The sequence below is a fragment of the Gymnoscopelus braueri genome (genome assembly GCF_963280865.1).
Source record: "Gymnoscopelus braueri genome assembly, chromosome: 9".
In the NCBI taxonomy this organism is placed as follows: domain Eukaryota; kingdom Metazoa; phylum Chordata; class Actinopteri; order Myctophiformes; family Myctophidae; genus Gymnoscopelus; species Gymnoscopelus braueri.
The window spans coordinates 51,624,234-51,651,516 of NC_137610.1; the positions used below are offsets into that span (position 1 = coordinate 51,624,234).

Sequence of the window (27,283 nt, forward strand, 5' to 3'; positions counted from 1 at the left end):
AAATATCCATACATCGATTAATCATTCCTGAGAATGAAAATTACGCACGCACGCACGCACGCACGCACGCACGCACGCACACGCACGCACGCACGCACACACACACTGTGTCGATCAGCTGGGTCGAACTACATTATGAAGGATTATCTGAAGAATATATTGACAATAACCCTTTTGATTTTAATAACCACAATATGAAAAATAATGACCGGGATTAATGGTTCTTAATATAACAGTAGAACTATGAATGGTTCTTTATATAACAATAGAACTATGAATGGTTCTTTATATAACAATAGAACTATGAATGGTTCTTAATATAACAATAGAACTATGGATGGTTCTTAATATAACAATAGAACTATGAATAGTTCTTAATATCACAGTGGTGGAAAAAGTACTCAAATGTTTTACTTAAGTAAAGGTATCAATACTGCAATGTAAATGCATGGCTGAAATGCATATAGGGCTGAAGTGGTTAATATATGTTTTGTAATAATAATCAAAATCTACAAAGTAACTAGTAACTAAAGTTTTCATTGTAGTGGAGTAAAAGTACAATATTTGGATCCGAGATGTAGTGGAGAAGAAGTAAAAGTATTGAAAATTTGAAATACTCCACTAAAGTATAAATATTAAAAAGAAAATACTTTACAGTACAGTACTTGAGTAAATGTATTTTACACCAGTGATAACAGTATAACTACTCTTTTCATTCAGGACGAGTTGAGGCCGCAGTTTGAAGCCAAGTACTCCAGGGTGGAAAGGGTTAACCCCATCTCTGGCAAACCTGAACCCTTCCAACCGTTCACCGATAAACTGAGCAGACTTATGGTGTCTGTGTCTGGCATCTTCTTTATGGTAATATACACTATAATCATGATTATTTCAATGTTTACATTATTTATCATGGTATCTGTGTCATGCTTAAGAAGTAAACATTTAAATAATGTAAGAATATGAATACATGTTGTGTGTGACGTGTCATAACCCAGCTATGGCTCAAGGTTTCCCCCCAGTGGACAAACATCACTGTTTCAATTGAGTCTTGTGTTGTTACTCCTGCTGTTACAGTAGTTTTATCCATATTCCATTTTCTAGGCTAGCCATAATAGGCTAGCAGATCTACAAGCTCACAATGCAACCCGTTGTGAGCTTGTAGATCAACTTTTTTTGTTGAATGTTCGTCCCCAGAATAGACACTATTGGGTTCATGTGTTTAACACTTGATCATGAACCGCAGCATGCAGGCCTATTCTGGGGGGAACACTCGCCAAAAATGTGCATATTATCTACAAGCTTGGCTATTTTTGGCACAGAGATTTGCTGTAAACGAAAAAAAAGTGGTCCAAGTACTCAGGTCCGTTTTACTAACTATAGAGGGTTGGTGGTCATTAGTAATACTTTGAGGCCACAGTCACACCTAACTTTGCGTCTGCCTATGTGTGGCCGTCTTTTCCATGCGTACAGAGCGTTTTGTCGACATTGCGAAGCTTTCAGTGTGTTACGGATGCGCCAGAACGCCTTAAGTAGAGAAAAAAAAGTCTTATTTGAAGCAGATAAATGATTGAGTCCGTTGCTACTTTTCCTCCTCTGTCCAATTGGATGAGTCGAAGACAGACCAGCCTGGCAACATCAATCAAGACAGAAGGCCCTGCAGGGGTTTTTAGGCTGCTCTGGCTGCGCAAAACAAGTGGCCACACACCAGTGTTTATTTTCACAGCAAAGTTTCATTTAGTTTTAGTCATATTTTAGTCATTTAGTAGCCTGCTGCAACCCTCCTGATTTCGTGTATAAAGGGGCGTGTGTATAGAGCCGGCGAGAGACTGCGCATGATCCCATTGGTTCACCGATCTGTCCGTCAACCCCCGCCCCGTTAACACAACATTACGAGCGACGCCCACTGCACTCTGGTTGGTTGGGAAATGAAACACTTCCTCATACCCAGTACAGGCTATGGTTGGGCCAGGCTTTTATTTTTTAGCAAAACTAAGCAATAAAAGCCTGGAGATCGAGGCTAGTCATTTAGAGATCATAAGATTATAGTCGACTAAATCTACAGTTGATTTAGTCGACTAAAATGTGTTTTGGCGGTGCCTTGATGGTGTCGTAATGCCTGATTTTACACTTGGTTGCATGCTGAAAATAGCCGATCTACAAGCACACAACGTGTCGCAGCGCGACGCGTTGTGAGCTTGTAGATCTGCTATTTTCAGAGTGCAGCACCCGAGCCGCAACCAGACATAAAATGACTTGTCTTTTAGTTCTACTGGATCTCTTCTCCTCTAGTCCCTCACTAACATTTTAGTCTAGTTTTTATTTGTTGACGAAATTGACAATATATTTAGTCCTAGGTTTAGTCGTCGTAGCTTAGTTTTTATCTCGTTTTTATTTCGTTTTCGTCAGTGAAATAAGGTAGTCAACGTACTTTTTTCGTCATAGTTTTAGTTTTAATCAACACTGCCACACACAACCTAGCCTGGTAAACCCTCCCTCCGGAAATCTCAATTCTATTTGATTCCTGGAGTGAGTCTGGCATGAACCGCCTCTCTGCAATATTGGCTGTGTATGCCAAACGGCCGCGCCTATCAGCGTCGTCGCTCATTGTTCTGTGATTGACAGCTTACGTTGGCCAATCAGGTGGCGAGTTCGAGTGAGCCCAAAACACGAACGGCAGCCATCTTTTTCTTGTGCGGCCAATTCTCCGCTATTTTTTTACTTCAAAAAGCTCTCTAACTTCTATTTTGAGGCACGGAATTTACTTATAAGATATCGTTTGGATAGAATTTAGTTGTTTAACTTCATATATGTGGTCAATTAATCATGACAAAGCCTATTTAAAAAATAATAATTAGAGAACCGGTAGGGGCGGGCAGTGACACCATTGTACCCGAAAAAGGCAACCCATTTTGGGTATGGCTGTCTCAAAAGTCCCGTTGCGTCACATTAGACTGGTGAACTGCTGATTGGCTGAAGGGGAAAAATTATCATTGGCTGAAGGGGTTGTCAGTCAACGGTATTACTCCCGCCCAACTCCAGCACAGCCAATATTGCAGACAGGCGGATCAGGCCAGACTCACTCCAGGAATCAAATAGAATTGAGATTTCCGGAGGGAGGGTTTACCAGGCTACACACAACCTGCGTTTATCAGCTTACAACCAGCGTGCAGGTGTGACTCTAGCCTGAAGCTGAAACATTTTGTTCCATATTCTGCATGTTAGATTTCTCTGGTTCTGACAGCAGTGTGTGTTTACATTATGTTTCCTGCATGTTAGATTTCTCTGGTGCTGACGGCGGTGTTTGCCGTGGTGGTCTTCCGGCTGATCGCCATGGAGAAGTTCGCCTCGTTCGACTGGGAGTTTGTGAAGAAGAACTGGCAGTTCGCCACCTCCGGCACTGGAGTGTGCATCAACTTCATAATCATCATGTCCCTCAACGTGGTGAGTGATATTTGAGCTTAGGAGGCCATAAATACACTTTTTTGTTACCACGGCGCTCTGACTTCTCTTGTGCGACATTCTCTTAGATTAAAGGACGATTTCACCCATTTTCAACCTATCTTCATATAATTGGTCCTCACTAATGCTCATGATAAAATGGTAAAAAAGTTTTTTTTTCCAACAAGATTTCACATTTTTTATTTAGATTTTTTATTAACGTGAGAACAATGGCTTCTATTATTGCATTGCAACTTTCCAGGAATAGAAAGCCTGCGGTTTCTATTAGCTTGGATTCCACATCGATGATGTCACTGGTAGGTGGCGGGTTTCTGAACTGTCCACAGCCCTCCTCTGAGACACAGACTGAGTAGAAAAAAATGGTGCCATTTTATCATGAGCATTAGTGAGGACCAATTATATGAAGATAGGTTGAAGTAGTCCTTTAACAACATTTATAAAGGAACTGGGTCTCACTCAGAGGCTAATCTCTCAAGAACAGATTCAGCGCTGCGCTTGAATCTGACAACCCATGCACATTGGCTACAAGTGGGCGTGCCATCAGATCAGGAAGCAGGCCGCCCTTTACCCAATCAAATGTAGTGGCCGGGATTTACATGTGTGCGGCTCGTTCCCCACTGGAAACAAACCGAAACTCATTTAACAATAGCGTCCTCGGAGCCGACAAAACCACAGAAAGTTAGTAACATTTTAACTTGCTCTTTCATCATAGAAACAAGTGGGCTTATAACCAAAACGATCCGCGTTCTTTGGGAGAAGTGGTGTTAATGTTCCGTGGAGAAATATTGTTAGTGGGAATGAAAACATAGTCGCACCACCGGAAGTGGAAGGCTGAAGGCAGACCAAAACCCCGGTTTCCCTGAGCACGGGTCCTCCGTACAGCTCCACCCAGAGTCAAATGAACAAGTGAAAAACAGCAGAGGGCGCTGTTTTTCCTTTTTATTTGACAATGGGTTCCCAGATTGCTCAGAGGCAAGAGTTTTCTCTTTTATCGTCTCTTACTGTACATGTCAAAAGAACAAACGTTTCGGCTATCCAGCCTTCGTCAGTGTGCAGAATAAGGGGAGCCCAACCAAGTCCATCAATAGGTCCTAAAGAAGCCTAAAGCTAAATGGTGTGCTTTTATCCGCTTTGTGGTGCTTTTGGTTCGCTAAGCCACCTGACACTGTGTGGTTTTTGCCGTGTATATCTCTGGTACTTGATGCTAATGGTCTCACCAGGACCTCCAGGAAGGTATTATCCCCCTCTCAGTGAGCGTAAGCACATCCTATCGCAAGAAACGGCCAAAAACCTCCAAACCTCCGTGACAGATTCCCCACACAGCGCAGTCAGGATGTCAAGGCTTTAAAAGGAGCGCTGGCTGTGCACAATCCCCTGGGTTAGGTAACAGGCTGGCAGGAAACGCTAGAAACATTATAGGTTATACGTTATACATGCATTATTTATCAAAATGTACTTAAAGTACCAAAAGCCGAAAGTACTCATTATGCAGAATATCCAATTTCAAGTGTATAAAATGTATACAAATCTTCTGAAAATAGCAGATCTACAAGCTCACAATGTGTCGCATCATGACACATTGTGAGCTTGTAGATCTGCTATTTTCAAATGGCCGAAATGTATTTAGGGCTGAAGTGGTTAATGTATGTTTTATAATAATAATCTAGAAACTACAAAGTAACTAGTAACTAAAGTTTTCAAATAATTGTAGTGGAGTAAAAGTACAATATTTGCCTCTGAGATGTAGTGGAGTAGAAGTAAAAGTACTGAACATTGGAAATACTCCAGTAAAGTAAAAAAAAAATACCTCAAAATCTAACTTTAAGTGCAGTACTTGAGTAAATGTACTTAGTTACTTTACACCACTGCAGTGTATGCACACAGGGGGGCTTATAGTGTACCTGGTCATAAAGCAGACACTGTGAAATATTTACATAACCGTTTAGCAGCACACACTCTATCATAATCATAAAAAGCAGACACTGTGAAGCAGACACTATCAATTAATTGTATTATGGAGCTGAATCACAGCGTTGTCTCAATACACTCTGCATACAGACAGACCAGAGACCTGACATGGCAATTTAACTAACGGTGTCAATGAAAACACTCCCCAGACGCTAGGGTGGGCGGACATGCATCTGCCTCCACCAGAGGTGTAAAGTAACTAAGTACACTTACTCTCAAGTACTGTACTTGAGTACAATTTTGAGGATTTTTTACTTTACTGGAGTATTTCCAATTTTCAGTACTTTTACTTCTGCCCCAGTACTTCTCAGAGGCAAATATTATACTTTTATTACACAACATTTATTTAACAACTTTAGTTACTTTATAGATTTTGATTATTATTACAAAACATACATTAACCACTTCAGCTCTGTGTACATTTGAAAATAGCCGAGCTACAAGCTCAGAATGCGTCGCATCACGACGCATTGTGAGCTTGTAGCAGAGATGTCCACGAGTCTCTGAGCTCGAGTCCGAGTCAAGTCTCAAGTCTTTGAGGCTCGAGTCGAGTCAAGTCTCAAGTCTTTGAGGGTTGAGTCGAGTCGAGTCCGAGTCAAGTCTCAAGTCTTTGAGGGTCGAGTCCGAGTCAAGTCTCGAGTCTTTGAGGGTCGAGTCCGAGTCAAGTCTCGAGTCTTTTTAAAGTCTTTAAAAAAAAAAATTTTAAAAAAAATGGGGGGGGGGGATTCTATTCTTAATTTATTTAATTATGTATTTATATGATGTAGCCTAAGGCTGAAATACAGTTATTATGGTCCACAAACCCAACCCGAAATGAGAAATGCACAGAATGAATGTTTATCAAAATAGTAGGATACATTCATTTAGGCTCCTTTGCGTCTTATAGCGCAGCTATCACACACACACACACACACACACACACACACACACACACACACACACACACACACACACACACACACACACACACACAAACACGAAGGCATAGATGTAAAAGTATAGACAGGTCATAATAAATCACATTAGATTCACAGATTAGAGATTTTATGTATTTTCCCCACAATTTATTTTCATTCAAATGAAATGTGATTGAACTTGCACTAATAATGACTTTAGTTGATTTTTCACTCTTTAAAATATAGTATTTCTTAATTATTAATAATTACAGCTTGTAGATTGGCTATTTTCACGATTTTAAATTGTTTTTAAATAATAATAAAAAAGGAACAGACAAGATTTCCACCCGACAGCGATAATATATAGCCAATATGGTTCTGTATCAGTATATGAGTCAGTTTTTGCAGATTTCATTCTAATTGGCTACTATGCCTGCATATGAATTTCATGGGCCTGGGTAGGTCACCCTGGCTTGGCGGAGATATGCCCTGTTGCGCACACTCCGCACAGCAGTCCAACAGCAGAGCAGGTGAAAGCAATTCACTTAAACGAGGGCTGTGTTGCGCACCAAAAAACAGACTAAAACTGTCACATTGTAGCTGCTGAAATAAACTTCCCATTTCGATCATTGTTGATGACAAACGAACAGAACATGGATGTGGAAAGCATCTTGAATCACAGCAGGCGAGCAGCGTCAGGTTAGGCGAGCAGAGCAGTGGCGTCTTATCTTCTCAGCAGTGGCGTGATATCTCTGTGTCTCCTCAGCTTTCAGGTGAATGAAATGGTGTTGCCTGAGACTCTATTTATGCTATGTTTGACAACGTAAGAGAGGCCATGGTCATGGTCCTCTGTATGCTAATGACCGTGGCCGTGGCTTCACCTTGGCCATGTTTGGTTACGTTAATGAGCACCATGCAGCAGCTTGACTTAAGCCGGTTGGAAGCCGGCTCGCGCAGCGCGGCCCGAGGGGAAAGGGAGGAGACAGGGGAGTGGACGTTTTCGGGGCATTTCATTCATTACTGCGTCCAAAAAAAAACATAAAATAAAGATTGTCCACGAGTCTTTGAGGCTCGAGTCGAGTCAAGTCTCAAGTCTTTGAAGGGCGAGTCAGAGTCGAGTCCAGAGTCTCATTTTTGGCGACTCGAGTGCGACTCGAGTCCGAGTCCCTAACTCGAGTCCCCATCTCTGGCTTGTAGATCTACTATTTTCGATTGTAGCTAATATTGCCCAGGAGAGGGGAAGCGTGGAGCTCTCTGTTGGAGCTGTTTCCCCCGTCGACCCCACTCCGGATGTAAGCGGTAGAAGATGGATGGTTTAACGACAGCAATAACAGTATCTGGGGGTCATGTTTAACAGATCATAAAGACCATACCTTTTTTCCCTGTGGAAGCTTATAATGATGTCTTCTGTCTTGTCAGGTTTATGAGAAAGTGGCTTATCTTCTGACCAACCTAGGTGAGCACTGACCACATAAAAACACAGCGTTACAGACTTTATTTTATGCCAACTGCCGTCAGACTGCATAATGCATGAGAACCCTTTCCCTAAATGCATTATGGTTATGTAGCTCTATAGTGAATCACTCCAATATGATATATCCCTCCGCGGCGGGCGGAGGCATCCGAGGTAGACTGACAGATGACTCCGTACGGGGGTGTACTGCGGCACTCCAATCGTCTTGCGGTGATCTAGCGCGCCTCGAAAAGGACACGAGGAAGAAGGGTGTGCCGCGTAGGTATTTGGGCAGGCGCACGATGCCGCCCCCTGGCCGCTGTACACCCCCGTATGGAGTAATCTGTTAGTCTACCTCGGATGCCTCTGCCTGCCGTGGAGGGATACATTAATCATATTGGGGTGATCCAATCTCTCACATAACCGTGGTTACCTACGTAACCATCGTTCTGTGTCTGCCCTGTTCCTGTGTGATTATGTCCATGTGTGTCTGATGTGTTGTGTTTGTCTTGTAGATTATTTATGTTATCACTTGATGCTTCTGTAACGCCTCAATTTCCCTAGTGGATTCATAAAGTCTCATCTCATCTCACATGCTGCATGCTGTCACTTTAGGAACTGCAACTGTTTGATTACCTTTTTTATTAATTGAATAATCTGGAAGTGCATAATTGTTTTGTGTCTTATGATCTCTTATTATCAACGATTCAATTAATCACTTTTTATTTCATACTTGACCACAAAATGGTGTCGTGAAAAAATAGTGACAATATCCAATCTACAAGCTCATAAGTTGTAGCTCACAACAATAAGTAGTGGGCTACTACTGTAGATTGGATATTTTGACTATTTTTGTGAAACCTTTCGTCCTAGAATGACATGCAGAAAATAGTTTCAGAAAATAATCGATTATTGTTATTTATTTATTGTTATCATCGATTGAGTGTACTGTACTAGTTCGATTCACTTTTGTTGTTAACTATGTCATGTTGTGGTGTTCTCCACACAGAGTCAGAGTGGGAGAACATATTATTGTTGTTATTATTATACATGTATTATAATCATGTCTCCATACAGAACATCCTCGTACAGAGTCAGAGTGGGAGAACATATTATTATTATTATTATTATACATGTATTATAATCGTGTCTCCATACAGAACATCCTCGTACAGAGTCAGAGTGGGAGAACAGCTTCGCTCTCAAGATGTTTCTCTTCCAGTTTGTCAACCTGAACAGCTCTACCTTCTACATCGCTTTCTTCCTGGGAAGGTACAGTAACTATTTAGATATAAAACATATATATAAACTACAGCAAGGTACAGTAACTATAGATATAAAACATATATAAAAACTACAGGAAGGTACATTAACTATAGATATAAAACATATATAAAACTACAGGAACAAAAACTACACTAACTCCTATAGAGCTATAAACAGTAGGTCTGCTGACAAGCTGCTGGTTGTCCCAAAAACCAGACATAATGTGCAGGGAGGGTGAGCACACCTTTACTGCTGCTACCCACAGGCTTTTGGAACAACCTGCCCCTAACTATTAGATCAACCCAGTCCTTCTAACCCTAACTATTAGATCAACCCAGTCCTTCTAACCCTAACTATTAGATCAACCCAGTCCTTCTAACCCTAACTATTAGATCAACCCAGCCCTTCTAACCCTAACTATTAGATCAACCCAGTCTTTCTAACCCTAACTATTAGATCAACCCAGTCTTTCTAACCCTAACTATTAGATCAACCCAGTCCTTCTAACCCTAACTATTAGATCAACACAGTCTTTCTAACCCTAACTATTAGATCAACCCAGTCTTTCTAACCCTAACTATTAGATCAACCCAGTCTTTCTAACCCTAACTATTAGATCAACCCAGTCCTTCTAACCCTAACTATTAGATCAACCCAGCCCTTCTAACCCTAACTATTAGATCAACCCAGCCCTTCTAACCCTAACTATTAGATCAACTCATGCTCCTCCGGAAGTACGCTGGAAGCAAGCCGTTGGTTTGGTGCCATTTTGAGGTACTTTTACTTGAGAGGGATTAACTAGGTCTCCCCTTCACTGTTAGGAAATGGATTAAAGAAAGAAAGAAACGAAAACCAGGGTTTATGGAGCTTAAATCTTATTTAATGATTTTCTAAATGATTTTTCCAAGAACAGAAGCCACGCTGTGTGTTCTATGTGATAAACATCATTAGCAGTGTGGTAAGACTTATTATTGCTTCTTCTAACACATCTCTCTCACTGTGTGCAGGTTCGCTGGCAGGCCTGGAAAATACAACAAACTGTTCAATCGTTGGAGACTGGAGGAGGTGAGTGCAGATCCACCACACCATCACAATGCATCCATGTTGGATTATTATTATTATGTTTATTATATTACGTTACCATATTACAGCCATGCATCACTGTATGTGACACCACCGCCCCGTTCATCTCTGTCATAATTAATGTCCGATATTATGAGTTTTTGAGTTTTATTACATCGTCGTTGTCAGGCAGAAACTATTTCAATTTTTCAACTTTTTTATTGTCTTTAATAAATCAGTGCTATTGAACAGCCTTTACGTCTGTGTGTGGGTTTCACAATTATTGAACCAATGAAAAAGTATTAAAAAGCGCCTCTGACTAAACCTCCTAACTCCATTGGATCCTCAAACTTCTGACTTGGTCATTCTAACCAATGATGGACAAAACGATTATCTCCACATTAATGGTCAAAAACCTCCTAACTCCACTTGAGCTGTATGTGGCCATGTGGGTAAAGTGATGATAATATAAGACACTATATGACACTTTTAAGTATCTGAGCTTGTAGATGAGCTATTTTTGAGAAATCGTGAAAATTAATGCAAATCTTGTAACTCAAATCTTTGCCTCTGGGGGATTCTACAAATGTCTTCTAAATCCTAACAGTTTTTTTTTTTAAACGTATGTTGCTATAATATCAGTGGTGCTCAAACTTGTTCATGTCAAGGACCCACAAAATTATATGTATTTGGCCGCAGACCCCTATCTGAAAATATTTTTGTTCCAGGGACCCCCAGAAGCAAAGATTTGAGTTACAAATGTTCGCTTTAAAAGAATAAAAATATTCAAAACTTTGCACAAAAGCTCATAGCGTGGCACTCAGTGCCGTGCTAGGAGCTCGTAGATTGGCTATTTTCTAATATCCTAAAGAAATTAAAAAAAATGACACAGATGCGTTCCTGGATTGAATGGTTTAATTATGATATTATGTTTTATCCTCAGTGTCACCTCATTAATCATGATTTATTATCTCCTCAGTGTCATCCCAGTGGCTGTCTGATTGACCTGTGTCTGCAGATGGGAGTGATCATGTTCTTCAAACAGATATGGAACAACTTTATGGAGCTGGGATATCCGTATGTTATGATTCATAATCATTTAATATCAATACATTATTATGGAGATGGGTTATCTGTATGTTATTATTCATCATAATTTAGTATCATTACAATGTTAAGGAGCTGGGATATCTGTACGTTATCACTAATACTCATCTTGACATTATTGTGCAGGGGATATCTCTACTTAGCGATTATTACATCGATGATATTTTCGATGTATAGAATAATGGTGAAGCATGTATTTTTTTTACATACATCAACAGAATGAGACAAAACAATTCTAATATTTCTTTAGTCGAATAATAAAAGTCAGATTAACTACTTTCATTAAGGCCTACTGTATATTTTTCACGTACAATGGTGTCATGCAAAAATAGCCAATCTACAATGTCACAAGATGAATTTCACTATTTGTGATTTTTCCCCCCCAAATCAATTATTTTATTATTTTGATTAAAGGTAGGGTAAGTGATTTGCGTTGGTTAAAATAATTGTTAAATAGCTCTATATTCTGATAGTACTCATTGCTATAGAGTGTTTGTTCAGTATTAGGAGTCTCCTTGTCTCTCCACCTCTTTATTAAACAGAAAATGCATTTTCGCTTCAGTTTCATTTCCAATTTTATCCAACCAGGACAGAGAACTCAATCAGGATACAGATTAAACAAGTGAAATTGGAAGTGATGACACTAAGAAATGAGCATGCAAAATTGGAACTGGAACACTATACAAATTAAGCTTAAAAATTGGTACTTTCTCCTGATTGGCTGAGATTTTGACACCTACCGAAAAATGTATTTTCTGTTTATTAAAGAGCTGGAGAGACAGGGAGACATCTGTTACTGAAAAAACACTCGATAGCAATGATTACTATCAGAATATAGTATTTTAATCTTTTAACAAAATACTTTTTGTTTTAACCAAAAAATATCACTTACCCTACCTTTAACTGGTGCAGCCCTAAACTGCACCCACACAAACAGAAGGATGTTTTCACAAAGCATTCAGTAGTGCGTGGGTTCACAAAAACATACAGTGCAATCCGGGACAAAACGCTCCACACACGTCCCAGACTCTTCTCCCTTCTGGCTCCCAAACTATGGAATGAACTCCCCATTGCAGTTAGAACTGCAGATTCACCACCAATCTTCTGCCGTAATCTGAAGACTCACCTCTTCAGACTCCACCTCAGCCCGTAGCACTTTGCCGCAACCTTGACAACCTTGCAGGATTATGCAAAGGCTAAAATGTAACTTAGCATGTTATATGGACAGATGCCAGGTCATTGTTGACCTGGCATCCTATAGTGTGTTTAGTTTCAATGTACAGGCTGATGATAGGTTCTTGGTTTACGTTCTTGGTATTAACACATTGATTGCCAAGATCGCATCGATGCGTTCTTTCAAATCCATCGCTTGAATGCCAGCAATTCAAAAGAACGCATTGATGCGTTCTTTTGAATTTTCATTGTTTAATCTGTGATCGCACGGCTCTGTTTATTTCTCATCAGCACTTTCGTTTTCCACTTACGTCACACTCACCCGGAGCCGGATGTAAAAAAAAAAACATTTCCGGGTCACATTGTTTTTCTCCGGTCATTTTCGTCCAGAATAGGGAAAAACATGTTTTTTCACACGGTATAAAAAACGAACGGACAGCTCAACTTCTATTTTCTTTGGTCCGGGTGACTAACAGTCATCGTCGTAGTGTATCACATCGTTTTCAGGCCGATCAGCGGATCAGGGATTGTCGAAAACATAACATCCGGTGAATGACAGGATATGACGTGGGCCTGTTTGGGAGGGGGCGAGCGAGGTGATCAATGTGTGGATTTGCTGCTCTCTACTGGTGGAACTGTCGTATGTGCTTAACACCACAATCAGAGAATGTATTTGAATGAAAAATTACAAAATTAAAAAACACGCACATTTCTGGCACAGGGGTGAGTACATTATGAATAAACTCTGGCAGTCAATGTGTTAAGAGTGTCTGCTAAATGCCTAAACTCTAAACTGTAATAGAAACACACAACCAGAGAGGGACACACAAGTGCAGAAATAGTGAGATTCACCTAAGCCCTTCTCAGGCGTACATCCAGTATTGTTGTTCAGCACCTGTAAAGTTTTGTCAGGATGTTCGTCGGTCGCTTTGGTCTCTTATATCCATGAAAAATGTATACCCAATTAAATTGATTAATTGGATTAACGTTTGCACTCCTAGACTGTTTTTACACAGATAACACAGAATGATAAAATGGTAAAAATGGTAAATGGTGCATTTATATAGCGCTTTTATCCAAAGCGCTTTACATAGATTGTGCATTACATGATTGATTGATTGACATTTTTATTAGGCAAAAGAATGTAAAACAACACAGTTACATTTATAATACTTTTGTCTAAAAGGTCCGACCAAAAAAGTCCTTGCGGACTTCATGAAAAATAAAAAATATATACAAAAAGTTCACACACACATTCATACACCGATGGCGGAGGAAACCATGCAAGGCACCAACCTGCTCATCAGGAGCAATTAGGGGTTCAGCGTCTTGCTCAAGGACACTTCCACACTAACTCTGGGGGAGCCCCCCAGCCCGGGATCGAACTGGGGGGCTCTGTACTCTGTACTCTGTGTAGAGTGAACTGTCCAGTTCACTCTACCCGGCCACTCTACCCCTGAGCCACTGCCGCAGAATGATGTTTTCACCATGCTGTTGCATAATGTATGGTGCATCATGTTATTCACCAGTGTGTGGGTTTGGTGTGGTGCTTGTCATTTCTACAAGTCAAGCACATCTCATCAGGTGTAAAGTAACTAAGTACATTTACTCAAATACTGTACTTAAGTACACATTTGAGGATGTTTTACTTTTCTGGAGTATTTCCAGTTTTCAGTACTTTTACTTCTACTCCACTACATCTCAGAGGCAAATATCATACTTTTACTACTACTCCACTACAATTATTTGCCAGATTTAGTTACTTTGTAGATTTAGATTATTATTATGACAGAACATACATGAACCACTTCAGCCCTATAATACATTTTGGCCCTTTGAGGATATCTACAAGCTCACAATGCGTCCCGATGAGACGCATTGTGAGCTTGTAGATCGGCTATTTTCAAAAGATTTTTATACATGTTTAACTTGTGAAATGGGACATTCTGCACAATGAGTACTTTTAAGTAAATTTGTATTACCGGACTTTTACTTGCAGCAGAGCTGCAACACTACACTGCAGTATTGATACTTTTACTTAAGTAAAAGATGTGAGTACTTTTTCCACCACTGAGCTCATCTCATTATCACATAAAAAGGGCTTTTCTCTGCTGTGAAGCTCATGAGATCCTCTTCAGCAGAGGATTAGCCCGGCCTTCCAGCAGCGTTCGCTGCTTTCACCACGGATAATTGGCGGGGTGGGTTCACAGGGAGGTGGAAGAAGTACTCAGATATTTTTACTTAAGTAAATGTAGCAATACCACAACATAAAAGTACTCTGTTACAAGTAAAATGCCCCGTGTTCAAAATGTTACTTGAGTAAAAGTGCAAAAGTAATTGGCAGCAAATGAGCTTTAAGTACCAAAAGTAAAAGTACAAAAATGTTTGAAAATAGCAGATCTACAAGCTCACAACGCGTCGCGACGCGTTGTGAGCTTGTAGATCGGCTATTTTCAAATGACCCTTGTATAAAATAGGGCTAAAATGGTGTATTTATGTAACTAGTAACTAAAGTTTTCAAATAATTGTAGCGGAGTAAAAGTACAATATTTGCTTCTGAGATGTAGTGGAGTAGAAAATTAGGTATTGAAAATTGGAAATACTCCAACTGAATATTGAACTTAAGTCCAGTACTTGAGTAAATGTACTTAGTTACTTTACTCCACTGGGTGTTTTCTCTGTGTTTCTCCAGCCTGCTCCAGAACTGGTGGTCTCGCAGGAAGATGAAGAAAGGAGGGGGCGTGGGCCACAACGTGCAGAGCAGCAAGGCTCAGCTCCCCCAGTGGGACAAGGACTGGAACCTGCAACCTATGAACGCCCATGGGCTGGTGGACGAGTACCTGGAGATGGGTAAAGACCAGTGTTGATTTCGTCGACTAAAAAACTATGGCGAGAAAATGTTGGTCGTCTTCCTCTTTTCACTGACGAAAACGAAATAAAAACTAAGCTACGATGACTAAAACTAAGACTAAATATATTGACAATTTCGTAATTGACAAATAAAAACTAGACTAAAATGTTAGTGAGGGACGAGTGGAGAAGAGATCCAGTAGAACTAAAAGACAAGTCATTTTATGTTTGGTTGCGCTAGGGTGTTGTGCTCTGAAAATAGCAGATCTACAAGCTCACAACGTGTCGCAGCGCGACACGTTGTGAGCTTGTAGATCTGCTATTTTCAGCATGCAACCAAGTGTAAAATCAACCATTACGACGCCATCAAGGCACCGCCAAAATACATTTTAGCCGACTAAATCAACTGTAAAAAACTAGACAAAACATTTCAGATGACTAAAACATGACTAAAACTAAATGGAATTTGATTCAAAAGACTGTGACTAAAACTAAATCAAAATTTGCTTTAAAAAAAACAACAACAACACCATGCTGTCTCTCCACTAGTTCAATAACTAGTCGACTAGCAGACTGATTTGTTGACTTAATAGTCACTATAAGGTTGTATTAGTTGAGTAGTTAAAGACAAGGGAAAGGGTGACCTTTGTTATTCCCTATAGCTCTGGTCCATAGCGTTAAGAGTTCTCCTTAACGCTATGCGACTGTTTGTGTATTTTCCCCATTTGAACGGGGTGCACTTCAGTCAAAATAAACGATATACTATACACTATATACTATATATGAAGATTTGTAGTTTAAACGACTAGTGAGTGTGTTTAGGCTGGAGAGGATCACTGGCCAAACATTGGATGTTGTGTTTACAAACCACAGCTCATTATGTTTAACATGAACCCCCATCTCTGTTCCTATTCTATAGTCCTACAGTTTGGTTTCACCACCATCTTCCCTCTGGCTCCCATGTTTAATATATGAACCATGTCTCTTCTATAGTTCTACAGTTTGGTTTCCCTCTGGCTCCCATGTTTAACATGAACCATGTCTCTTCTATAGTCCTACAGTTTGGTTTCACCACCATCTTCCCTCTGGCTCCCATGTTTAATATATGAACCATGTCTCTTCTATAGTCCTACAGTTTGGTTTCCCTCAGGCTCCCATGTTTAACATGAACCATGTCTCTTCTATAGTCCTACAGTTTGGTTTCACCACCATCTTCCCTCAGGCTCCCATGTTTAACATGAACCATGTCTCTTCTACAGTCCTACAGTTTGGTTTCACCACCATCTTCGTGGCAGCCTTCCCTCTGGCTCCCATGCTGGCTCTGCTCAACAACATCATAGAGATCCGTCTGGACGCTTACAAGTTTGTCTCTCAGTGGAGGAGGCCCATGCCCGCCAGAGCTACTGATATAGGTCAGTTAAACTCTCTCTGTCTGTTAGAGCTACTGACATAGGTCAGTTAAACTCTGTCTGTCTGTTAGAGCTACTGATATAGGTCAGTTAAACTCTGTCTGTCTGTTAGAGCTACTGATATAGGTCAGTTAAACTCTGTCTGTCTGTTAGAGCTACTGATATAGGTCAGTTAAACTCTGTCTGTTAGAGCTACTGATATAGGTCAGTTAAACTCTGTCTGTTAGAGCTACTGACATAGGTCAGTTAAACTCTCTGTCTGTTAGAGCTACTGATATAGGTCAGTTAAACTCTGTCTGTTAGAGCTACTGATATAGGTCAGTTAAACTATGTCTGTTAGAGCTACTGATATAGGTCAGTTAAACTCTCTGTCTGTTAGAGCTACTGATATAGGTCAGTTAAACTCTGTCTGTTAGAGCTACTGATATAGGTCAGTTAAACTCTGTCTGTTAGAGCTACTGATATAGGTCAGTTAAACCCTATCTGTCTGTTAGAGCTACTGACATAGGTCAGTTAAACTCTCTCTGTCTGTTAGAGCTACTGATATAGGTCAGTTAAACTCTGTCTGTTAGAGCTACTGATATAGGTCAGTTAAACTCTGTCTGTTAGAGCTACTGATATAGGTCAGTTAAACTCTGTCTGTTAGAGCTACTGACATAGGTCAGTTAAACTCTGTCTGTCTGTTAGAGCTACTGACATAGGTCAGTTAAACTCTGTCTGTCTGTTAGAGCTACTGATATAGGTCAGTTAAACTCTCTCTGTCTGTTAGAGCTACTGATATAGGTCAGTTAAACTCTCTCTGTCTGTTAGAGCTACTGATATAGGTCAGTTAAACTCTGTCTGTTAGAGCTACTGATATAGGTCAGTTAAACTCTATCTGTCTGTTAGAGCTACTGATATAGGTCAGTTAAACTCTGTCTGTTAGAGCTACTGATATAGGTCAGTTAAACTCTCTCTGTCTGTTAGAGCTACTGATATAGGTCAGTTAAACTCTGTCTGTTAGAGCTACTGATAGAGGTCAGTTAAACCCTATCTGTCTGCTAGAGCTACTGATATAGGTCAGTTAAACTCTTATCTGTCTGTTAGAGCTACTGACATAGGTCAGTTAAACTCTTATCTGTCTGTTAGAGCTACTCATATAGGTCAGTTAAACTCTTATCTGTCTGTTAGAGCTACTGATATAGGTCAGTTAAACTCTGTCTGTCTGTTAGAGCTACTGACATAGGTCAGTTAAACTCTTATCTGTCTGTTAGAGCTACTCATATAGGTCAGTTAAACTCTTATCTGTCTAATAGAGCTACTGATATAGGTCAGTTAAACTCTATTATGTCTGTTAAAGCTACTGACATAGGTCAGTTAAACCCTATCTGTCTGCTAGAGCTACTGATATAGGTCAGTTAAACTCTGTCTGTCTGTTAGAGCTACTGATATAGGTCAGTTAAACTCTTATCTGTCTGTTAGAGCTACTGACATAGGTCAGTTAAACTCTTATCTGTCTGTTAGAGCTACTGATATAGGTCAGTTAAACTCTGTCTGTCTGTTAGAGCTACTGATATAGGTCAGTTAAACTCTGTCTGTCTGTTAGAGCTACTGACATAGGTCAGTTAAACTCTCTCTGTCTGTTAGAGCTACTGACATAGGTCAGTTAAACTCTCTCTGTCTGTTAGAGCTACTGACATAGGTCAGTTAAACTCTGTCTGTCTGTTAGAGCTACTGACATAGGTCAGTTAAACTCTCTCTGTCTGTTAGAGCTACTGACATAGGTCAGTTAAACTCTGTCTGTCTGTTAGAGCTACTGATATAGGTCAGTTAAACTCTCTCTGTCTGTTAGAGCTACTGACATAGGTCAGTTAAACTCTGTCTGTTAGAGCTACTGATATAGGTCAGTTAAACCCTATATGTCTGCTAGAGCTACTGATATAGGTCAGTTAAACTCTATTATGTCTGTTAGAGCTACTGACATAGGTCAGTTAAACTCTGTCTGTTAGAGCTACTGATATAGGTCAGTTAAACCCTATCTGTCTGCTAGAGCTACTGATATAGGTCAGTTAAACTCTGTCTGTTAGAGCTACTGATATAGGTCAGTTAAACCCTATCTGTCTGCTAGAGCTACTGACATAGGTCAGTTAAACTCTGTCTGTTAGAGCTACTGATATAGGTCAGTTAAACTCTGTCTGTTAGAGCTACTGATATAGGTCAGTTAAACTCTTATCTGTCTGTTAGAGCTACTGATATAGGTCAGTTAAACTCTGTCTGTCTGTTAGAGCTACTGACATAGGTCAGTTAAACTCTGTCTGTCTGTTAGAGCTACTGATATAGGTCAGTTAAACTTCGTCTGTCTGTTAGAGCTACTGATATAGGTCAGTTAAACTCTGTCTGTCTGTTAGAGCTACTGATATAGGTCAGTTAAACTCTGTCTGTCTGTTAGAGCTACTGACATAGGTCAGTTAAACTCTGTCTGTCTGTTAGAGCTACTGATATAGGTCAGTTAAACTCTGTCTGTCTGTTAGAGCTACTGACATAGGTCAGTTAAACTCTGTCTGTCTGTTAGAGCTACTGATATAGGTCAGTTAAACTCTGTCTGTCTGTTAGAGCTACTGATATAGGTCAGTTAAACTTTGTCTGTCTGTTAGAGCTACTGATATAGGTCAGTTAAACTCTGTCTGTCTGTTAGAGCTACTGATATAGGTCAGTTAAACTTTGTCTGTCTGTTAGAGCTACTGATATTGGTCAGTTAAACTCTGTCTGTCTGTTAGAGCTACTGATATAGGTCAGTTAAACTTTGTCTGTCTGTTAGAGCTACTGATATTGGTCAGTTAAACTCTGTCTGTCTGTTAGAGCTACTGACATAGGTCAGTTAAACTCTTATCTGTCTGCTAGAGCTACTGACATAGGTCAGTTAAACTCTTATCTGTCTGCTAGAGCTACTGACATAGGTCAGTTAAACTATATCTATATGATATAGGTCAGTTAAACCCCATCTGTCTGCTAGAGCTACTGATATAGGTCTGTTTAAAGGGATAGTTCACCCAAAAAAACGTTTTTCCTATGGATTAGTCACCCCATGGGGACTTGAATTCATGGATATTTTTTTGTTTTTGTCTCATTCCTAAGACAATAATTTGATGATCAAAGTATTGGCTTAGGAATGAGAGAAAAAAAGAAAAAAAATATCCATGAATTCAAGTCCCCATGGGGTGACTATAATCCATAGGAAAAATGTATTTTTGGGGGTGAACTACCCCTTTAACTCTTTCCATCTGCCAGAGGTTCAGATCTACTGAAATACGTTTGATAGTTCTTCATTCAGCAGTGTTTGGATGTTGTAGGAGGCACACACAAAGTCGTACGACGCACTTTCAAGGCTGTTTTGTTTTTTCTTTACCATATCTCATATCTCTCTATTTTAGTGGGTGCAGTGTTGCCAGATGCAGTGTTGCCAGATTCTGTGAGAGAAACAAGCAACCAGGTCTAGGAAAACCAGCCCAAAAGAAGCGACTATGGCCCGCATGAACACTTTAACTGTACATCAGTACATCAGCTATTTGAAAATAGCAGATCTACAAGCTCACAACGCGTCGCGATGCGACACGTTGTGAGCTTGTAGATCGGTGAGCTTGTACAGGGACGTGCACAGATAGACTCTAGGTGGTGCTAGAGCACCTGCCCTTTGCCCTCTTGACCAGAAGTGCCCTTTTGAAAAAAAATACGTTTTTTTTACAGCAGGGGTCTTCAACAGGGGTCCGGGATCCCTAGGGGGTCCTCAGAGTTACTACAGGGGGTCCGCCAAATCTTTATGTGATATGATTTTTCTTTTTACCATAACCACTCGAAACCTAGCATCCCTTTTCTGAGGAGAACTTTAGCCAAAAATAGCAGATCTACAAGCCCACAACGCCTCGCGCTGCGAGGCGTTGTGGGCTTGTAGATCGGCTATTTTTGGCAAAGAGGTATAGGTGTAGAGGGGGAAAAAGAGCAGACTAAGTAAACAAAAAAAAGTATAATTTACTTGAGCACCTGCCCCTCAAAATGTCTGTGCACGCCACTGAGCTTGTAGATCCCCAAGGGCCACGCACGTTCAAAACCACTGACCTGAAGCACCATTAGAAATCTCAGACATTGAGGCCCCACAATCTTCTGTGAACGACTACTTTATTGGTGGTAGATCCATTTCCTCTTGGTTGTCATGGTTACCACCAGGTATTTGGCACGGCATCCTAGAGGGCATCGGCGTGCTGGCGGTCATCACCAACGCCTTCGTCATCGCCATCACCTCCGACTACATCCCTCGCTTCGTCTACGCCTTCAAGTACGGGCCCTGTGTGGACAAGGGATACCACTACGAGGTCAAGTACGTCAATGTGTAGCAACAGCAACATGGATAAATGAAGCTTTAAGCCTGATTTATACTGTAACCCAGGGGTATTCAACAGGGGGTCCGGGACCCCTAGGGGGTCCTCAGAGTTACTACAGGGGGTCTGCCAAATCTTTTGTGTGATAAATATATTTTTTTACCTTAACCACTTGAACCCTAGCATCCCTTTTCTGAGGAGAACTTTAGCCAAAAATAGCAGATCTACAAGCTCACAACGCCTCGCAGCCAGGCGTTGTGAGCTTGTAGATCTGCTATTTTTGGCAACAAGATATATAGGTGTAGAGGGGGAAAAAAGGGCAGACCAAGTAAACAAAAAAAGTTTAATCTGAAACACAATTTTATACAATATAGAGGGGGTCCCTGCTTCATCTCTCTCTCAGCTAGGGGGTCCTTGGCCTGAACACATTGAAGACCCCTGCTTTAACTCTTTGACTGCCAGAAATAAAACATAATTTGCTCAGCCACTGCCAGGCGATTTTTCAAGTATTTTCGCTAACCTTTGAAAAATCATAGAATATTTATCTCCAGTATGATCGATCCCCTAATCGCTTTAAAAGACGTATCCGAGTCTCATAGAATCGGGGGGGGGGGGAGGGGGGAGGGGGGAGGAGCGTGTGGCCGCGATCATCCGTTCCATAGTTGTGGGCAGTTGAATGTAGGCTGTTTTTGCCAAAAAAGAACAGAAACAGAGAAAAGGCTGTATTTCTGCCTTTAGAAACGGTAATTAAGATAATGAAAACAGAATCACTTTGTTGAACGGTTGTCTGTGCTGTCTCGTCGCCAGATGTTTGCGAGGCTACATGAACAGCAGTCTGTCGGTGTTCGACATGGCGCTCAACGACAGCCACGCCCCCTCCAGGTACTGCCGGTACAGAGACTACCGGGCGCCGCCCTGGAGCGCCGACCCATACGACTTCACGCTGCAGTTCTGGCACGTCCTGGCCGCCCGGCTGGCCTTCATCATCGTCTTCGAGGTCTGTCACTGTTATTGACAAATAACATTTTCATGTACTTAATCGTACGTATAACGAATAGCGAAAATAGTCGGATCTACAAGCTCACAACGTGTCGCAATGTGACACATCGTGAGCTTGTGGATTGGGTATTTTCCCAAATGTTGAGAATTTTCGGGAAACATTCTATATGCTGTAACAGAGCACCGAAGTCTGACGTCACTGCCACTAGAGGGTGCTGTTCCGCTGGTTCGTGGCTTTATTTTTTGTGTTGAAATCTTGGAGAATCTTACATCACGTCATATGAGAACTGTGTTCCAAACATAAACACACCACCCCGGCGTTTCTGTCAGGGTGGGTGGCTCTGCATTGTTTATGATATTCATTCATATTTGATACAGCCTGTTTCGGGCAAAAATTTAATTAATTCTGCCTTAAAAGTCTTAAGAACTACTACTTCCGGGTCTGAATATCACTGTCCCTACAGCAGCCGCGTTCATGGGAAATGTAGTCTTTGGGTCGTTTGACTCGTTTCTAGTGTTTATATTGTGTTACTCTTTAGGTAAATGTGTACATATACATCTTCAGTCGATGCCTCATATCCATATGAGTCAAATGGCCAGGGTGGTGTGTTTATTTTTGGAACACAGTTCTTATATCAGGAGATCTAAGATTCCCCAATGAGGATTTCAACACAAAAAATAAAGCCACGAACCAGCGGAACAGCTCCCTCTACTGGTAGTGACGTCAGGGCTTCAGTGCTCTATTCACCTGTTTCCTAGGCTGTGTTTTCCACTTCCTGTCGATTTCATTGGATATCATTGGTCATCTGACCAGTTTCATTGGATTTCATTGGATCAAATCGACAGGAAGTGGAAAACACACAGCCTAGGAAACAGGTGAATACCAGTGGTTCTCAAAGTGGGGTCCGGGGACCCCCAGGGGTCCTTGGGGAGGTTCCAGGGGGTCCCCAGAAAAATGTGTTAACTCTTTCACTGCCAAGAGTATTTTCATAAAGTACTCCCCCAGTGCCAGCAATTTGCGTGTTTTTAAATTTTTAAATTTTGTAATTTTTCATTCAAATAAATTATCTGATTGGGTTTTTAAACCATACGACAGTTCTACCAGTAGAGAGCAGCAAATCGACACATTGATCGCCTCGTTGACTTGCTCGTCCCCTCCCAAACAGGCTTACGTCACATCCGGTCATTAACCGGATGTGGCTTTTTCGACAATCGCTGATCGGGCTAAATTACGATGTGATACACCACTACGATGACTGTTAGTCACCCAGACCAAAGAGAATAGAAGTAGACCTCTCCGTTCGTTTTTTATACCGTGTGAAAAACCGTGACTTTCCCTATTCTGGCCAAAAATTACCGCGGGAAAAAAATTAGAACCGGAAACGGAATCTGCGTCATGAAACCGGAACCCAATGAGTCTGAAGGAATCAGAAAGCGAAAGTGATCATGAAAAATAAACAGAATAGCGTGACCACAGTAAAAAGTAAAAACTCGGGATTTCTCGTTCTGGCAGGGAGGGTATTCAGAGAAAACTCGGGATAACTCGGGCTTGGCACTGAGAGAGTTAATATAGCATCAAAATCATTTTTAACCTTTTATACTTTGGCTATTCAAAAATAGCAGATCTACAAGCTCATAGCGCGGCACCGAGTGCCGCGCTATGAGCTTGTAGATCTGCTATTTTTCAAAAATCTTGAACATTAGTGACATTTTTTGAATATATATATTTTCTAATGAAACACAAATCTTTGGTTCCGGGGGTCCCTGCTGGCACAACATATTTACAGATGGGGGTCCGCGGCCAAATTTATATAAATTTTGGGGGTCCCTGGCATGAAAAAGTTTGAGAAGCTAGCTATATACTGTATGTTTACATTTGTTTTTTGTAAACTAAATTGTTCCCCCTTCAGCACCTGGTGTTTGGCATCAAGTCGTTCATAGCGTACCTGATCCCGGACATGCCCAAAGACCTGTGTGACCGCATGAGACGGGAGAAGTACCTGATGCAGGAGAGCATGTACGAGGCGGAGCTGGAGCACCTGCAGACGGACCGCAAGAAGAAGAACGGACATAACTACCACCACGAGTGGCCTTAAGACACACAACCACACAACCACACAACCACACACACACACACGCACGCACACAGACGCACACAGACGCACACACGTTTGTATTACTGTACTTGTGAGGACATCAACATTTTAGGAAGCCAGTTTCATGATTGATTTATGATATTTTGGGGGCATTTTTAACTAAGTCATTTTTAACTAAGTCTAAAGTCCCAAAAATAGCAGATCTACAAGCTCACAACGTTGTGAGCTTGCAGATCGGCTAATTTCCAGTGTTTGACATCGCCACACAACTAAGTATAGAATAGGGGAAAATCTACAACCCCAACCCCCTAAACCTAACCTCTAAAAGGTCTAATCCTGAACCTAACCCCAACCCGAATCTTTTTCTAATTGTAAACGTATCTAATAAAAAAACATTTTCAACCATAAAATAACAATTTCTCTTGTGAGGACCAAGAAAATGGTCCTCACAACATCTATTTCTCATATTCTACTATATTTTGGTCCTCACAAGTATAGTAATACACAGACACACACACACACACACACACACACACACACACACACACACACACACACACACACACACACACACACACACACACACACACACACACACACACACACACACACATGCATGCATCTAGAGTTGTACCGATATAATCGGAGAAGCTGCCAATACGGCCTGAAATGCTGGTATCAGTATGAGTGAGTATATGTCAGTCTTAGGACTGTCACGATTACACATTTAAGTTGACGATTAATTGTCTCTCAAATAATTGCGATTAACAAATGAATTGCGTGTTTGGCCATTGAACACATTGAACATTGAACACATTGAACACACTGGAACATTATGAATACAGCTTTAATTTATGTTTGCCTTTTAGGCTATAACAAAAATTGCACAGGGCAGATATGACAAATAACTTCAATATACAAAGAAAGTATTGACATATTTAACTCTCTCAGTGCCAAGCCACGACTTATCCCGAGTTTTTTCTGAATGCCCTCAGTGCCAGTTTTTTTTTTTTGGAAAAGAATGTTCAGAACCCAAGATATCGTGATCCGAAGATTTGCTGCTCCATTCACTCCTTGTTTAACTTATAACTGAAAAAGGCTGTATCTCGCTTCCTAAGCACCTTTTTTTACTTAAACATAAATAAAAAAATGCTGGCACAGTATGAACATATTTTTTTATTTCATTGGCACTGAGAGAGTTAATAATTGTGAACATTTGAAAGTAGCAGAAATAGCTGATCTACAAGCTTACAACGCGTCACAAAGTGACGCGTTATAAGCTTGTAGATCAGCTATTTCCGTTTTTTTTTTTATATTAGAAAAATTGTGAACATATTTCAACATGGAAACGATTATGATGATTATGCAAAATAATTGCGATTATCTCAAATAATGGTGATGAGTCGATTATGTAATAACGTGACAGGCCTAGTCAGTCTACGCCATTCCGATACCAACGTAATTTATCACACGATGATATATAGTGAACGTTTTTTTCAACGGCTAGAAGTTGATTTTCAACGGCTATATATAGACAGCAGGGCAGGAATTCATTTCAGGAAGGCCACGAAGGCTATGGCCGTCGTTGTCCCTCAGTTTGACCTTTTGCCCCTCAAAAAAATGGCATGCCCTGAGGCCACAGTGGCCTTAATGCCACAGCTGACTGTACCACTTTGTCTCTTTCGTCTCTTTCTTGTCAATATGTAGACACCAGTGTCTCTTTCTTTCCAGTGTCTTATGTTGAGCATGGATGAGATTGTAAATACCATAATTTATTTATTTCATTACAGCTACAGTCTACATATTACATTTAAAATTATTTAAATTCAATTAAGTATTTCAATGGACTAAAATCTTGTTTTATTTGATGGCCTTCCTGCCCTTGCATTTGGCCTTGGTGCCCTAAAAAATGTACAACACCAAAGGCCAAGTGGCCTTGCCCCTAAAATGACAACATTCCAGGCCTGATAGACAGTCTATATATAGACGCTTAAAAAACAGCTAATCAACATCTAGGCTAAGCCTAGCCGTTGAAAAAACGTTCACTTTTAGACCATTATAACCTGGTTCTAGACGGACTTCTAATAGCCGACTATGGCTCAGTGGGCTGTATCGACTGATACGCAAGTTATTGGTATCGAGAAGGGAAAAATGCTATCGGTACATCTCTACACACATCACACACATCACACACATCACACACATCACCCTGCTTAGCTTTGAGAGTCCAGCTCCATTGGACTCGACACACCAAAGAAGCTCCTACACTTGGTTTCTCCTCTTCCAAACCAAGGCTCTGGACTGCACCTCCTCAAACTCCTGCAGACGTCTTCTACATTCCTCCTCAGATGTCTAACTTCACATAGGAGTCTTCCTATTGGCTACTGCTGCGCTCTCCTGGACTCTCATGTAAGGGGTTTTCTCATTGGCTACTGCACTCTCCTGGACTCTCATGTGAGGGGTTTTCTTATTGGCTCCCGCGCTGTCATGGAGTCATCATGCATTGGTCCTCCCAAAGTCCTGGATTCAGGCTAGGGCTGGGTTCATTGGCCCTGGATCATGTATTGGTCTTCCCACAGTCCTTCAAGGACCCCAATAACTGAGAGCGTACGAATGGCATTTGATTCTATTTGTACACTCTCAGAGTTACCCCCCCCCCCCACAAGGAACCCTGAGGGACACCACTTTGAGAACTCCTGATGTAGGGTTCTGCCCATTGGCCCTGTCTTCACCTAGGAGTCTCCCCATTGGCCCTGGCTTGAAGCAGGGGTCTACCCATTGGCCCTGGCTTCACCCAGGAGTCTCCCCATTGGCCCTGGCTTGAAGCAGGGGTTTACCCATTAGCCCTGGCTTGAAGCAGGAGTCTACCCATTGGCCCTGGCTTCAAGGAGCCAGGGCCAGGAGTCTCTCCTCATTTTGGCCCAGCTCGGTGTCCTGGCTTCTTTAGGGAAAATCCTGTACAATTGTAATGTTTACTATGCAGATGCAGAGTGTCTGCGTCAGGTTCCACAGCCCAGACAGAACTAACAGCTACGGTGATTCTGGTGACGTTGTGGACCATGGTGTTTATGCAAACTGACTGTAATTGTATTCTTCTTGCCGCATGCTGAATTCTATTTGCATTGGTGAGTTTATTAAAAAAATTACTTAACTCTTTAAGACCTGAGAACGCATCTGTGTGTCATTTTTAGAT

The 27,283-nt window shown here is 41.1% G+C and overlaps 1 protein-coding gene across 1 annotated transcript in view; it reads left to right on the plus strand.

The window, feature by feature from the left end:
• ano3 (anoctamin 3) overlaps positions 1–24,090 on the plus strand; it is a gene marked incomplete at both ends in the record, with an annotated part of 145,832 nt that extends 121,742 nt beyond the window's left edge. The window contains 11 exons of the mRNA XM_080436896.1: positions 721–861; positions 3,277–3,441; positions 7,743–7,779; positions 8,937–9,048; positions 10,050–10,107; positions 11,084–11,181; positions 15,077–15,234; positions 16,494–16,646; positions 20,844–20,994; positions 21,803–21,992; positions 23,905–24,090. Coding sequence (XP_080293022.1) covers positions 721–861; positions 3,277–3,441; positions 7,743–7,779; positions 8,937–9,048; positions 10,050–10,107; positions 11,084–11,181; positions 15,077–15,234; positions 16,494–16,646; positions 20,844–20,994; positions 21,803–21,992; positions 23,905–24,090 — 1,449 coding nt within the window. The remainder of the gene's footprint in view (positions 1–720; positions 862–3,276; positions 3,442–7,742; positions 7,780–8,936; positions 9,049–10,049; positions 10,108–11,083; positions 11,182–15,076; positions 15,235–16,493; positions 16,647–20,843; positions 20,995–21,802; positions 21,993–23,904) is intronic.
• Positions 24,091–27,283: the final 3,193 nt, after the last annotated feature.